A 16,021-nucleotide genomic window follows, 5' to 3' on the forward strand; every position below is an offset into this window, starting at 1 on the left:
ATTTAACCTTCTCCTAATGGAAAATTGTCCAATGAATTCGAAAATGCATTCCGTTTACCGATTCAAAATCATGTTCATTGAGAAAATCATGACACTTAGAGAAGTTTAAAATAATGACTTTCATCAACATTTTCATAACTATACATAACTAACTTTTGAAACTTTTCAAAATTTTATGAAAAGTTTTTCTTGATGTACTTTGAAAACTTCTCTACCACGGGTCAGTATGGTTCTAAACTTGGTTCTAAACCATTTCGTACGTATTTTAATTGTACTCTTCATTTTGCGGAAAAATCGCGAACCTATCAAAGTTACCAGGGCTGTCACCCCGTTTTATGGTAATCCAAAGACCTTTGCAACGCGTCCAAAAGATTGAAGATTTGACACCCTATCAAAAGTTATGAGCACTTAAGAGTTCATTATACACTTTTTTGAAACCGAATCTCGAATATGTTGATTAAAATCTCGATTAAAATGATATCTCTATCAATCATGCGACCCATCGTTAGATGTGTAATCAAAAGACCTTTCCAATGAGTGCAATAGGATGAAAATCTGACAACCCTATCAAGAGTTAATTAATGTGCGAGGAAGGCACCAACCAAGAGACGGAATTAAACTATGTCCGGGTCCATCATCCGACCCATCGTTGATTAGGTTATCAAAAGACCTTTCCAACGAGTCCAAAACATTGAAGATCTGGCAACCCTGTCTCGAGATATGGCCTCTTAAGTGATATTAGGTCTATTCCCGTACTGCAGAATTCTGCAATTCTGCACAAAAACGGCAGCAGAGCGTTTCCTTACTTTTCTGCAACAAAAGTAACTTTTCTCTCAGGTAGAACTTCTGCAGTGAGAGAGGTAGAAGTTGCAGCAAAACCGTTCCCGTACTTTTCTGCAAGCTCTCTCTTCTCTTTCTTGTTGAAAAGTTACTGCAATTTGGTGTGATGGACGTTGAGTACACGCTTACGTAAAATTTGCAAGTTGGGTGAAATCATCAATTTAATTATTAGTTGCAATAAACTTTATGTTTTATTGACTAAATTGAAGTAGTCTTTTTGAAGGGAAGTTTGTATATTTTGAATTAATGGATTTTTGGGGTAGTTTTTTTAATGTCTGTTTTTATTGAAATGGGTTTCAGGCTGAACTACATTATGATATAGCGATTTTTTTAGTGTTAATATTTTAACCTGACAAAAAAAGATAACTAAAGTCAGTATTACAGCACGGCTAATACCTCAACAAAAAAAATATTATAATAACAGATTGTTTTAAAAATCTTTTAAAGACACATTTCTTTTGTGTTTAATAATTTCAAATAAATATTTGTTTAGAAATAATTTTTGATCTTCAATTGTTTGTGAAAAGACTAAATATGTGTGTTTAAATAATAGGTAAATTTAATTGGCAAATAATACATTGTACATTTAACGGTGCTACCAATTCGTTTTCTTATATGAACCAAAAAAATTTGATGTAGTTTTGTCGAATTCTTCTATTTTAAGAAATTTAAATTCTAAAATTCGGAAATTTTTAAATGCCGCCATCTTGAATCATAAAAAGTACAATTTTTATTGGAGTCATATTTTAGGTTAGAAGCTCAGATTAGAGGTTTTAGAGGTTGGAAATTTTGACAAGTTCTTCGGAAAATAGAGTACTAACTGTTTCTATTTTTTTTAATATCTGAATTTTAAAATTTTTGATTCACAGAATTTTAAAACATTACTTATTTTTGAAATTTTTTAGCAGCTTTATTTTTTTTATTGTAGCTTTTGAATTTTTGGTGTTCTGGACTCTGAAATATTCAAGCTTTTGATTTTTTATTCAGAATTTCAAAATATAAGAATTTTTAAGTTTAGGAACTTTTAAGTATATTTTGAATTTTTAAAATTATGATTTTTTTGATATTTTGAACATTTTGATATATCTATGATTTTTTTGATATTTTGAACATTTTGATATATTTTATTTTTAATTATTTGTATTTTTCAAGCTTTGAACGAGGCTTTGAATTTGTGTTTTATTTATTTTTTTCTGATATAAATATTTGCATTTTTTAATTTCTCAAATATCAGATTTTTTTTTTAAGTTTCTCAATTTGAAAATATAAGTTTTTTGTAAATATTTTTAATCATGAATTTCTAAATGTCTAGATTTCTAAATTTATGAGTTTGTGATTCACTTATTTTTTTTTTAATTTGTCAATTTCGCTGCGTCACCGTTGTTCTTCCATGTGACATCCATTTATAATTTATTTATGTTTTCCTGAATAATATTTCAAACATTTTGCTATTAAAACATGTATTTATGGTACCTTTGTTTGTCATTTTTTAATTATTTTTGTAAAACGTACCTGCAACCCTCACTATTTTTTACCTAATGTAAAAGTTTTGAATCATTTTTAATGTATAATTTCTACCTAAGCATAATTAATTTCTAGTTACCTAATAAATGGTGCATGCTTTTAAATAAAATATTAAGTTGAATAAAAAAATAATGCCCCCGTTCTAGAGGCAAACTCCTTTCAATTACTATTTTTCTCAATCCCCTCGTCAATCCCTCTATTTTAATTTTTTGAAATCATTAAATAACTTTAATACCCAATTTGAGTAAATCCACTCAACTGTGTACAATATTGCAGAAAAAGTACTGGAACGCGCTACCCAGGCAAAATTTTTGCTGCTTCTCTCCTTGCAGAACTTCTGCAAAAGAGAGAGATGAAGAGAGCGAGTTGAAAAGTACGGGAACGTGCTGCAAAAAAGTGACTTATGCGGGTTGCAGAATTCTGCAGAAGCTGCAGAAATTCTGCAATTCTGCAAGTACGGGAATAGACCTATTGATGTACTTTTTTGAAGCCGGATCTCACTTAAATGTATGTAAACTATGTCCGGATCCATCATCCGACCTATTTTTGGTTAGGTTATCAAAAGACCTTTCCACCGAGTCCAAAACATTGAAGATCTGGCAACCCTGTCTCGAGATATGGCCACTTAAGTGATATTGATATTCTTTTTTTGAAGCCGGATCTCACTTAAATGTATGTAAACTATGTCCGGATCCACCATCCGACCCATTGTTGGTTAGGTTATCAAAATACCTTTCCAACGAGTCCAAAACATTGAAGATCTGGCAACCCTGTCTCGAGATATGGCCTCTTAAGTGATATTGATGTACTTTTTTGAATCCGGATCTCACTTAAATGTATGTAAACTATGTCCGGATCCACCATCCGACCCATTGTTGGTTAGGTTATCAAAAAACCTTTCCAACGAGCCCAAACATTGAAGATCCGGCAACCCTGTCTCGAGATATGGCCACTTAAGTGATATCGATGTACTTTTTGGAAGCCGGATCTAAAAAATAGATGAAACTTGTGTACAGCCATTGTTGTGAGGAAGGCTCCAACCACATAGGTGGATTAAGTTAGTTTTTTAAATATTATTTACTATCAAGTATAAATAGACCATGTGGCTGTGGTATTCTAGAATAGACGCACGAATCCAGTCAGCGTGCCAGATATTACAGTCAATTTAACCTAGTTCTATGTTCAGAGTTAAAATCTCCTCATCGTATTGTTTTTTCCAGGAGAAACTGTCTACGACAAAATAAGATTATTCTATCGCCAGCACTATAAACTCACAAAAAGAACTCAAATGTTTTTTTTTCAGAATTGGAGCAGATTACTGTAATTAGGGGAAATATGCCCATTTTAATCACTCTAAGCCGTTCGACCAATTCTCATCACTTTTGCCGTTTTCGGCTATTAAATCAACATTTTCAGATGTATCAACAATGGAGAGTTGCTTGCTCACTTTTGTTTGAGCTATTTATTACTTTGGAACAGTCAAAAACACTTTATGAAAGCTGTAATTCATGATCAAAGTGCTGATAGGCCGATAATAGAAATAGGCTGAGAAAGGGTATAGTTCCCCTATCTAACAGAAAACCTAAACGACTTTTCCCAGCAACTCATCGCCAAGGAACGTCTGCCATTGTTTGTGCCGTGACAGCAAATTCACAACAAAAAAGACGCTAGTCGACTGGTTTATGGAAGCCTCGCATAAACTCCCTATGTAAGAAACTTGAAGATCGTTGAAACTCGATGGAATGAGACGCCACAAAAAGGTAAGTAAGTTAAACTATTCTGGTTCAACTATTATCTGAACACGATCAATCTTGTTGGCCTTTAATTCAGCTCGTTTTGTTTCTAGTTTGTGTGGTTGAATGTGAAGTCCGTTATCGAGATATGCAGTTTGATAATTACTTAGGGGCAGGGGGGCAGAATGGACCATGGGGGCAGAACGAGCCACCCTTGGGTTTGGGCTTTAGAATGGATTTAGACCAACTGTAAGGCAAGGGTCTTATAAAGGACGTCAAATAGCATTACCATACCGAAAACGACGTTTGAATTCATTGTATTTTTCGAATTATGAGCAAAAATGTAAATTTATTGACAAAACCACGCAAATGTTATTTATTTCGAGGTTCTTAAATAAGCTTTCTGAAAAGTTGGATTGTTTGAAAAAGTTTGGTCAATGCTTATAACGTTACTAGATGCTACTACCAAGGTATACAAAAAACAACGGAACCTTAAAATCATTTAGAGGCTTGGTGGTGGATGTGTTAAATTAAAATCCACTTGGGGGCAGAATGGACCACCCTTTTCCTGCCTTATAAAAACAATCCAAAGTTAAAAAAATTGAGCTAAATGGATTATTTCACTTCTGGTAGCTTCACAAATCACGATTAATGTAACAAAAGTTGATTTTTTAGTTGTTTCTACGCTTAGTTGTAAAAATAGTGGCTTTTTTCGACATATTTACACTATTTTCAAAAATCTTTGTTTTTTTAAGTTACTATTTTTATAAAAGTGATCAAATTTCATGGAAACTATAATGGAAAGGTCCGTCAAGTAATTTCTTATCACCCTTCAACGTTGTATTAGAAGAAATGGCTTGTTTTCTAAGGTGGCCCATTCTGCCCCGCACCCTGGAAAGTTAGTCGAAAAAACATTTTTTTTTCAACGAAAAAAAAACGACTTTAAATAAAAAAGTCGCGAAAACATTTAGGCGCAATCGAAAGCACCAAGGAGGTGTGGAAGCTTTTTAGTGACGACACCTTTGTAAAGTTTAGCATAGACTCGAAACGAATGCACAACAGCTCTTCTGTGGTGAATTGCGCCTAAATTCATGCTTTTTCCGTGATTTTACTCTGTATATCAGACGGGACACCACCACATGCTTATAGTTTGTCAGTTTTTTTTCGATTAAGATGTTGAGAAGATACAATCAACGGACCAAAAATTTACTCCAAGTCGAAATAATGTCAAGACTCAAGACCAAGTCGTGCACTTTGTTTACGCAACGCGAGCTAACGGAAATGTTAGAAACCAAAGTCGACACAAACAAGAGCAAAAGAAGCGCAGACGAGTAAATTTTTCCAACTTGCAATATTTATTTCGACTTATGCGGTAAATTGTATATAAACTTAGACAGTAAAAAGCAGACATTTTCTTACGCGTTCAGCTGAATAAAATCAATACATTTATTCCAAAATAACAGCAGAGTAGACACATATTGCTTATTTCCTAAAAACCGTGAGCAGCTCGGCGGTTCAACTTCCGCTAATTCTTTTCCTCTCAATCGGGTCGCAACAAATAGGAAGCAAGAAACGGTGTGTGTGTTTACTGAATGATGATAGTAAGACAGCGGGGGGAAAACGGTGGAAATTATCCAGCTGAGAAAATGTAGAAGAGCCGCCACCATCGGATGACAACGACGACGGCCCGGCAAACGTAGCGTTTTTAGGCTTCGACGTCGGCCTGGATCTTGGCCAGGTAGTCGGCCTTGTGCTTGGCGATCTTCGCCTTGCGTGCCTCCAGCGTGAGCTTGGCCAGGTTGTGGCGCTTCTTGGTGACCTTCTTCTCCGGCTTCTTGGTGAACGACGGGTCCTTGCGGATGGCGGCGTGGGCGTTCTTGTAGATGGTTTCGATCTGTGGAAGTTAGACGATTGTTAGTTTGGCGGGAATGGCTTTTTCCAGGTGAAGAGGAAATGTTTGATAAAAATTAGGAAGTTTGCCAGATTGAGGACCGGCACACTCCGAACTGATTATCGTTTGCTGTGGTCCATTTTCGGAATCGGTTGCGACTCTGCGGGTGTCGCAACAGAAATTTGGTAATGGACGTGGTGGAGAGGGGTTTCCGGGACGGGGGTGAAACTTACATCGTCAGCCTTGATGCCGAGTCCGACGTACTTGCTGAACTGGCGCTTGTACGCGTCCTCGTCCTCCTCCTCGAGGGTGCGCATGTAGTCGGCGACGTGCTGGCCGAAGATGTGGGCGCGGTGAACCTCGGCGTTGAAGCTCTTGTTCTCGGCGCTGTAGCCCGGGAAGCGCTTCACGGAGTGCGGGATGTTGAGGCCACCGTCGACGGCGCCCTTCATGGCACCGAAGACGCGAGCTCCGGTGGTGGTGCGGGCCAGACCAACGTCCAGGTAGCAACGGAACGCTCCCGGACCGTCATCGGCCTGCTCGACCAGGTACTCCTCGCCGGTCACATCGGTACAACCAGTGTACAGCGTGTCCAGGCGGAGCTTCTGCAGGATGCGGCGGGCAACCAGCAGACCGGTGCAGTAAGCGGCAGCATAGTTGGTCAGACCAACCTGGAACAAACGGAAAAGAAAGTTCAATCAGCTGTTGTTTGTTTACATTCCGCCGGAGGTCCTACCTTGACGCCGTACTTGGGCAGCTCGTGGGAGTACGCGGCGCACACGATGCGGTCACCCTCGATACGGGCGTACGCGATCTGGCAGGTGATGTCGCGGTTGCTCAGGCGGACAATCAGACGGTACTTCGGGGTGTTGTACTTGTTCTTGTCCTGGAAGATCAGCCGCTTGCGCGCGTAGTAGTCGGTCTTGCCCTCACGACGACGGCGGAACCTGACCTGGTACCGCTTGAAGTACTGCTTGTTCTTGACAACCTTCACGAAACCCTGTTGGGAAAAAGAAAAACAAAACGAAAATCAATACAAACTCAGCTGTCAAACGGCTTTGAGGTTATGTTTGGTTCCACGCGTACGGCGAAACCCGCGACGGAGCACGGCTCGCCGAAATGTTTACATCCGAACCCGCAACCACTCCCGGTCCGAAACGGACCTTACCCTTCGCTCTCAACCCTTCAACCCCACCGAAAGACGCCAATCCGACGCATTTCCAGGCTAAAAATAGCCTCCAAATTAGGCAACCCCCTCGAAAATCAATTCCGTCGATTTTCCCAGAAAATCGCAACTTTTCCGGGAAACCTTCACCACCGGTAGGTTCGCCACGTTCCGCCCTACGATTTGCCGCACCGTTTTCCCCGGAAAACTTACCATTTTGCTGGAAAAGTGGGAAATCTAGACACTCGCTACGTTTAACACGTTTTCTACACGTCGGTGTCTGCGAGGAAAAGGAAAATCGAAGATGGCGTTGCGTGACAGAAGGAGAGCCGAGAGCGAGCGAGAGAGAAAGAAAGGTGAAATGACAGAGATGTCAGTGTTGCCCGATGGGAATTTGAGCGAGGAGCGGGTAGGAATGTTGAGAAAATTGACGAAGGATTATAGGGGTACAGTGCAGACTCGATTATCAGAAGTTTCGATTATAAATTTCAAAAATAAATAATAAAATAAATAAGAAACGGTCACGGAAAGGGTCACGAAAAGATTTTTCTTAAGCGGTACGCAGCTGAAAAGGAACAGAAACGGAAAGTGGCGTTTGACGTTTCTTCGCGCGGTGCTTGTTTGTAATATGTTTTGATGAAAAAACAAAGAATTCGAATTTTACTTTTTGTATGTGACCAAATATGCGGCTGAAAGTTACAAACGTTTTGATAATTCGTTAGAATAATAGAAAATCCCGGCGAATCTCAAAATGCAGATTTTTGAAATTAAAAGGGCAGATCGAGGGGCAGATTTAGTTTTTTGATCGAAACGGAGTAAAAAAATAGGGGAACAGCATCTAATTTCAGCGTGCCTCTAATGTTGCCATACCAGCACTTTGACATTCAATTACAGCTCATTAAAAGCGTTTTCAACTGGAATCGAGCTCAATAAGAAGTGAGGAAGCAAGTTCTATCACAAGTTTTGCAAAATTAGTTGTTTTAATAGTGAAAATTAGCTAATTGGATGGAGTTAGGAGCGGGTGCTTAACCTGCCAAACGAGAATACGAGACACGAGAATTTCATCTAGAAGTTGTCTTTATTGCTGTTGGCCCACGTGTCGCCAACTTTTGCTAATACCAACCAGCAACCTTTGCATTGTGAGTTCACTGCACTGTCCGATTAATCCACCCTGGCGGGATCTAAATGAAATAAACCGGAGTGAAGATAAACTTGACAATAATCATACAAATATCTATTTTCTTTTTGAAAATTCAATAATAATCTGATATTCGACAATATTTACAAATAATTCAAAAATAAAAATTCGAAAATATGGAAAAATCAACATTTCAGATATATCAAATAACAAAAAAAAGAGGAGAAGGGGTAGGATTTCAAGTGTGCAAATATTTTGTTTGCAGATCTCGTTGCATATATTATTTGCAAGGGTGGGAATTTGGTGCAAAGTTTGCAATAATAATGAAATATGGAAATTAGGAAATTAAGAAATGAGGATGTTAGGAAATTAGGAAATTAAGAAATTATAATTATTATTAATTTAAAAGTAAGTTACTTTTGTCATTATCATAATATTTTTTTGTGTGATGTTTCTATCACGCAGAAAAATGTTTTGAGGAATCAGCCTGTACGAGGTTTGATTCAACAAAATATTTTGTTGAATATAATCAACAAAATTTTTGCATTGAATCAACCCTCAAATTTTGTTGTTTCAAATCGGGGTATTTTGTTGAACCTACCCTAATTTTTGTTGATTAAAATTTGACAGAAATCGCATTCAAATCAGATTTTTGTTGAACCAACGTCGATTTTTTGTTGAAATAACGGAGGCTTTTTTTATTAAATCAAGGTTAGCCGTTAAATTGAATCAACAAAATAGAGGGAGTGAAAACGCTTTTTCAATATCCATTAATAATTTAACAAAAAGTAACCACTTCCTGCTAAAGAATGTCACCGAGAAGCTGCGTAGTGGTTCCAAGAGTGATGGCATCGGTTGTGGCTGTCCTTCGTTGAATGGTACTTATTTTCACTGATGTCTTCCATGGTGCCATTTTTCCTCATTAGTCTGCAAAAATAGGAAAGAATTACACTCAACCCCCGGTGGTTGGTCACTTTTTCGTTTGACACTTTTTTAGTTTGTACCCCGTTGGTTGGTCAAAGTCAAACTAAAAAGTGACGAACTGTCACTTTTTAAACGGCGCCTACGCACACTATCAAAACAAACGTTCTGTAGTGTGTGTGGACTCCGTGTAAATGGGGTGTCAAACTAAAAAGTCACCCCGTTCGTTTGACAACAGTTGGTGTCAAACCAACGGGGTTTGAGTGTATTGTCAATAAAGTTTGTTTCAGTAGAATTTTAAGATGCTTACTAATTGAGTTCCGTCCGAGGTTCCGTCTGGTATACTACGGAAAATCCGGTGATTGTGGAGCTGCTACGTATTGGTTGCCTTTTCGTTGTTCAGCTTCAGTTTGCCTGGACGTTCACAGAATTTCGCTTACGGCAAGGATTGGGTCCAAATTACACGCGAAAACATCGTTCAAAGAAAAAAATACGGACTTGTAAGACGGAACTTTTATTTCTGTCAGATGCTAAACACGTTTTAAAGACAAGTATTTTGTATTGAATCAAATAAACTCGGTTGAGTTGATTCAATTTTGTTTTGAGTAGAAACAAAGCAGAAATTTTGTTGTTTTTCCAAAACGGTTTGACAAATTCCAGTGAGTTAGTTCAACTCAAAATTTAGAGCTGATATAATTGGATTTGAGGTTTATTTCAACAAAAAATCGTTTAGCTGAATCAAAAAAAGTTTTTGTTGATTCAAACAGTCTTGATTTTTCTGCGTGATTGTGAAATTGTCTCAGGAACACGAATATGACAAAATTATCACCGGAAAATTTGATCTAAGGGGTCCCCCGAGCAAAAATTTACAACCAAAAAATTCACAAAAAGTAAAAGTGTCTATTTAATATGTTAAACTGCCTTACCCAAAGCGTTCTCAGTCTCAGATGGTAGTCCCAGATGTCCCCTACAAGCTGCAGGTCGAACCGAGTTGATATCTGGATGGGACACTTTTTTATTTGAGTTTGAAAATTATGCTATTTTTTCACTAAAATGCCAATAACTCCCTTTAGATTTAACCAATTGGGATGCTCTACCCTGCATTTTGTTGCATTTTTTAAACCCTTACAGATGTATTTTGAATTTTGAAATTAAAGTGAATTTTGCCTAAGTTATAGCCTTTTTAAGATTTTTGACGTTTTTGAACCTTCAAACATTGTGTCCCGATTTGCCCACCTTCCCGTTGACCTAGAGTGCTCATATTTTGGCCAGATGCTAGTTTCATATGTACAAACAACCCCTGAAAACTTCAGGCAGATTGGTGAGGTCGATGCGAGATGGGTATGCTTTGCTCGTGGACCGCTCTTAAGCACTTTGGCGTCATCCATAAAGTATGTCACGCTGTAGAGGGGGAGGGGGGGGGGGGTCTGAGCAAGTGTGACATTGCATGTTATAAGTATAGGAAAAGCGTGACAAAGGGGTAAATTTTGGCTGATTTTAGCGTGACGTACTTTATGGATGAAGCCATTTTCAGGAGCTAATATCCATGGAGTACCTCACTGATTGGTGTTCCACAAGGGAACTTAACGAATGTTTTTCGTCTACACTGTCCTTTCGTTTTCACCGGGCAGTTTTGTCAGCTGTCATCAAATCGCACCAACACAAACACAAACCCGCTCCCGGTTTGACAGTTCGCTTGCGGCTTCGTCTTGTTTCTCAAAAAGTTGTTTGTCATTTTTAGCATAGGGAGATTTTTTAGAAGATTCAAGAGTTCGTCGTCCCCGTAAAGGAAATTGCATTTTAAAGGTAAGTTTGCGAGTGTTTTCAGGTAATTGATTGTTGTTTAGTTGAACTTATCATGCTGCAGTTATGATTTAGTTGAATCACTCGCAAAACTTTGTTTTGCCTCTCGAACTGCTTTGTCACTGAAACATAACCTAACTGTCTGCCAAGGGAAAACAGAACCCGCTATCTAATTCCGTTGTAATCCGTGTCTTGCAGATGTTTCTCACCCGCTCCGAGTACGACCGCGGTGTCAACACCTTCTCGCCGGAGGGTCGTCTGTTCCAGGTGGAGTATGCCATCGAGGCCATCAAGCTTGGTTCGACGGCGATCGGAATCTGCACACAGGAAGGTAAGTCCGGATAAGGAGTTGGAGTGGGTTGTTTAATTATTATGACTGTTTTAGGTGTGGTGATGGCCGTGGAGAAGCGCATCACGTCGCCGCTGATGGAACCGACCAAGGTGGAGAAGATCGTCGAGGTCGACCGGCATATCGGTTGCGCCACGTCGGGGCTAATGGCCGATTCGCGGACGCTGCTGGACCGGGCCCGTGTCGAGTGTCAGAACCACTGGTTCGTGTACAACGAGCGGATGACGGTGGAATCGTGCGCCCAGGCCGTGTCCAGTCTGGCCATTCAGTTTGGCGACAGCGACGACACCGGATCGGCCATGAGTCGGCCTTTCGGGGTGGCCATTCTGTTTGCCGGTATCGAGAACGGTGAACCGCAGCTGTGGCACATGGACCCGTCCGGGACGTACATCCGGTACGATGCCAAGGCCATCGGGTCGGGCAGCGAGGGCGCACAGCAGAACCTTCAGGAATACTACCTCCAAACGATGACCATCAAGGAAGCGATCAACCTGGCCCTGAGCACGCTGAAGCAGGTCATGGAGGAGAAGCTGAACTCGACGAACGTCGAGGTGATGACGATGACCGCCGGCGAGCTGTTCCGGATGTTTAGCAAGGAAGAGGTTGAAGAGTACATCAACAACATGAGTTAAATCTGGGGGGTGAAAGTCTGTCCGGAGTAAAATATTCCGTTTTTTCTTTGCTGTGCTGAACTCAAAAAAGAAGCTGATGAAAATAAATTTTGGTTAAGAAGGAAAGCAACCAGAAATTGTACATGGTCAATCGACTGGATGTTTTGGAAACGAATAAAAGAGCCCACAACTGCTGATTGAAGTTTTTGATGATTTTATTGCTCAGTAGCGACGATGCATTGCCCTTCAATGCTAAACTTCCCATCCCTAATTCAATCGTGCCATTTGGGCAAACATTTGAGCGGCCAACGCCGGGTTTGTGGCGATGATGGATTGCCAGTCCGCCGCTGGAATGGCCTTAATGTTCAGTGAGATAAACTGCACTGCCTGCTGCTTCAGCTGCTCCGCGTGGTGCAAATCGGCGAGGTAGAGCGTCCTCGTAACCGTTTCCACAGACAGCGTCGATCCCAGTTGTTCCTCGCAGAGTGTCCTGAGTTTGTCCAGAGCATATTTATCGGCAACGGCCAGCAACTCGTTGGCAAGTTGATCCAGTTCCTTAACGATTCCGGTGTAGATGAATCGCAGTACTTCCTGGAAAACCCGCGGCTTAACGTCCTCGATTGTGACCCGGTTTTCTTTGGATTCCTGCATCTCGTGCTCAAACATGGCCGCAAAAATCGGACTGCGTGCCGCCAAAATGGCCTTGTGGGCGAGAAATTCCTTCTTTCCGACGATTATCGTAACGTCGGTGAACTTTTCGCTTTCTAGCAGAACCGCGAAATGGTCTAGAAGCTGTGAATCCGGGAGTGGAACCGTTGGCTGGATTGGCTGTTGAACGTCTTCCTGAGCTAGTTCGTGAATCGACAGCGTTAAATCAATGCCGCCCTGAATGAGATAACTCCTGGTAGAATCCCGAGATATTTTTAATTCATCTCCAATCCGCGAGCCGGCCTTGATGATTCCGGATGTCATGTACCTACCCACATTTGGATGGTAGAATTGCAATTCTCCATGCAATTGCGACTTGATATTCGAGACTGAATCAACAATTACCTCAATTGTTGTATTGACTGCTCCCAGTTGAACTATGTAATGCCAGGAAACAATTGTAGACGAATGAGTTGTTGTTCCAAAAAACTTTTTTGATTCCACCGGACCCGTTAGTACGCTGGAACAGTTCTTAAACAAAAGTTTATTTGTAAAAGCGGATGACTTGAAATCAAACTCGCAGGACTGGGCTGGATCCATTGTGGAAAATACGCACAGGAAACCCGTTGACAAACCGTTGTAAAAAGAACCGTGGCAAAACGATCAAGTTTTTCGACGTATTTGATCGTTTTTGTTGTCAGTCTTCGCAACTACCCTGTTAGACAGAAGTCCGGCGGTCGTGTGATTCGAAGCGTTATCCCTCGATGTCGATTGTGTCCTGCCATTTTCGAGCGTTTGTCGTGCATTTCATCGAATGTCAAAGGTGACATCTGCAGTTCGTTGTCGGGCCGTTTTCGGGCGACTTTGTTATTCAGATTGTCCTGCCATTGTCTGACGTTTAATTTTCGAATTTTTGCGATAATTAGATGTTTACAAAACAGATTTAAATTGCATCTACATGGAAATTCAAATAGAAAATGATTTCACTTAATTTATTGATCATTTTCTTTGATGAAACTAATATAAGTAGCTTTTTTATATTCTTATGCCGCTAATTTACTCGGCTATCGGTCTGCAGACCTTACGATGTTTCGTAAGCCCACTGCTCTAGTACACCACCGGAAGCTGCGCTGGCTAGCCACGGCCGAGAGTAAGCTGTTCCAGGTCCCGGGTCGACGCTAAAAGATCGAGGAGGACCGGGTCAAGTTGATGCAACTGTTCAAGAACTTTTACATCCAGATAAAAGCGGTTCCCCGGTTTCTGAACGACGAGCTCAAGGCGTTTACCTTGGCGTCCGTGCCGGTATGGTCCTTCAAACGATCGTGCAAACTGAAGCCGAGTGGGAGGAGGTCCAGCGGATAAATTAGGAGTGGAACCGACAGGTGGCGGAAGTGGGTAAGAAACGGCGAGCTGAAGAATCAGACCGGAAAAAAACGTTCATTCTGGAACGGTTGGTGGCGAAGGAGGCAAGGGACACGAAACGGAATAGATCAAGGCCCGCGTCCAAGCGGAAAAAGAAAGAGTCAACATTTATTTCGCTATACATATTTTGATCTTCCGGGTCCAGGTCGGTTAGACTCAAAAGGTGGCAGCCGTGTCCAAAAGAAACTGGCCGACCGAGTTATCCATAATCCGGACAGCGGAAGATTCGGCAGCACGTCGATCAGTTGCGTCATTCCACAGGGATTTGATTTACTGCAGTCGCCGGTATATGACCATTTGATGCGATCGTGGACAGCTCCAACCGTGAGGAACATGGTGCGCCGAATAGATAGGAAGTTTGTTTATTGAACCGTGGGCGACGGGGCAGCGAACGGAAAATTCCAGCTTGGAAGCGATGTCCCGCACAAGCTTGTATTTTTCCAAAAATCTGTGTGGGAGGAAACCAATGTTTTATTGATATTATCATTATAAAATTGTTTTCCTACTAAACTTGTTGCATTCACCCGAAACTGAAACACGAATGATAATAATCGTTCTACTTAGAAGGTTTTTTCGCGGTTTCGCTCTTCTCACTGTTTTTTCTGCTGGCAAATTTTGTGAAATGTTTACAAACAATCACCGCCATATTGCGAATGATGTGCGGTAGGCTGAAATCACCATCTGTCATCCCCCTGTATTTGATCGTTTTTGTTGTCAGTCTTCGCAACTATTTTTAAATCTGAGTCAGGCTTTCTAGAGACACAAAATTTAAATTTCAGACACCGTCGAAATCGAAATCGAATTGAATTGAGAGTGTATTCTTTTATTACGCAACGTAAAAAAAAAGATTTTTGACTATCCTTACCTTCGTTACAAAATTTCCATGCATTTTTTTGTGTGAAGCGTATATACGCCGTCTTCGCCCCTTTTAACTGTGTTACGTAATTAACGAACGTTCCCTTAGTAAACCGATATCACGAGATTTTTTGCAAACAAAGCGGCCCAGTGTTGTCAAAATCCAAGAACCGACTTAAATGCCTCTGGTGGCGGGTAGCGAAAGTGTAACATACGAAGCACGTGGCAAAGCTTCTCGTCTAGATTACTTTTTCAAAACAACCAATGCGGGCAAACTTCTGATAACTTCTGATATTGCGCCAATATCACACCAATAAATATCACTGCAAGGTTACGTTTACGTTTTTGCGCGATAAGTGCAAAGGGGAGTGAAAACTATTTTAAGGTTTTTTTTTAAAAGAAAATTGCTCTTTTGGAATAAAATAAAGTTAGCAGGAGGTAAGAAATAAAAAGTTCTATCGACTGACTTTTTGATTTTTTTGCTAAGTTGCCTTTTTCATTGAAAATTCTGAGATCCGGATTGAAAACGCGAGAATGAGGTTAAATTGCTCATTTAAAAAATCATTCCAATCATCATTTTTCAAGCAGGGCTTTGCTTTTATGGTATTAGTGACTTTAAAAAATATTTGTCCACTTGGATAATCTACATTCTTAATTGATTAGTAGACCCACGGCGTGGGTCTCGTGGCGCAGGGGTAGCGGCTTCGGCTGCCGATCCCGATGATGCTATGAGACGCGGGTTCGATTCCCGCCTTATCCACTGAGCTTCTATCGGATGGTGAAGTAAAACGTCGGTCCCGGTTTCTCCTGTCTCGTCAGAGGCGCTGGAGCAGAAATCCCAAGTTAGAGGAAGGCCATGCCCCGGGGGGCGTAGTGCCAATAGTTTCGTTTCGTTTTGGTTGATTAAAATATTCCCTTATTTTGAATCAGATAATGAACAGGTTAAATCCGTCATCACAAAAATATGTTCGTTTATATCAATTAAGCTATTTATTTCTTACCTGAAAATTGTATAATTTGCTACTAATGTCGATTTTATGACGAAATAAAACAATTTCAAATTTCAAACCAATTTACTCGCTGTATATTATAATGAAAATATCACCCCAAGTTTCAGCGCC

At 40.4% G+C, this 16,021-nt stretch overlaps 3 protein-coding genes and 1 long non-coding RNA gene across 4 annotated transcripts; 1 reads left to right on the plus strand and 3 right to left on the minus strand.

The window, feature by feature from the left end:
* Nucleotides 1–5,507: 5,507 nt before the first annotated feature.
* Nucleotides 5,508–7,509, minus strand: LOC6043019 (60S ribosomal protein L5). The gene is made up of 4 exons (XM_001854606.2): nt 7,367–7,509; nt 6,725–6,988; nt 6,222–6,659; nt 5,508–5,991 (listed from the first exon to the last, which is right to left on the minus strand). The coding sequence occupies exons 1-4, from the start codon at nt 7,367–7,369 to the stop codon at nt 5,803–5,805; spliced, it is 894 nt and encodes a 297-aa protein (XP_001854652.2). The 5' UTR covers nt 7,370–7,509; the 3' UTR covers nt 5,508–5,802.
* A 3,352-nt stretch (nt 7,510–10,861) lies between these two features.
* On the plus strand, nt 10,862–12,177 carry LOC6043021 (proteasome subunit alpha type-5). The gene is made up of 3 exons (XM_038251353.1): nt 10,862–11,018; nt 11,214–11,346; nt 11,401–12,177. The coding sequence occupies exons 2-3, from the start codon at nt 11,214–11,216 to the stop codon at nt 11,994–11,996; spliced, it is 729 nt and encodes a 242-aa protein (XP_038107281.1). The 5' UTR covers nt 10,862–11,018; the 3' UTR covers nt 11,997–12,177.
* Nucleotides 12,167–13,332, minus strand: LOC119766568 (speckle-type POZ protein-like). The gene is made up of 2 exons (XM_038251354.1): nt 13,029–13,332; nt 12,167–12,951 (listed from the first exon to the last, which is right to left on the minus strand). Exon 2 carries the CDS (start codon nt 12,945–12,947, stop codon nt 12,243–12,245), a length of 705 nt encoding a protein of 234 aa, XP_038107282.1. The 5' UTR covers nt 12,948–12,951; nt 13,029–13,332; the 3' UTR covers nt 12,167–12,242.
* A 777-nt stretch (nt 13,333–14,109) lies between these two features.
* Nucleotides 14,110–14,719, minus strand: LOC119766569. The gene is made up of 2 exons (XR_005276986.1): nt 14,552–14,719; nt 14,110–14,493 (listed from the first exon to the last, which is right to left on the minus strand). It is a non-coding gene; the product is annotated as an uncharacterized LOC119766569 (long non-coding RNA).
* Between the last annotated feature and the right edge of the window lie 1,302 nt (nt 14,720–16,021).

This window comes from Culex quinquefasciatus, chromosome 2 (assembly GCF_015732765.1).
Source record: "Culex quinquefasciatus strain JHB chromosome 2, VPISU_Cqui_1.0_pri_paternal, whole genome shotgun sequence".
NCBI lineage: Eukaryota > Metazoa > Arthropoda > Insecta > Diptera > Culicidae > Culex > Culex quinquefasciatus.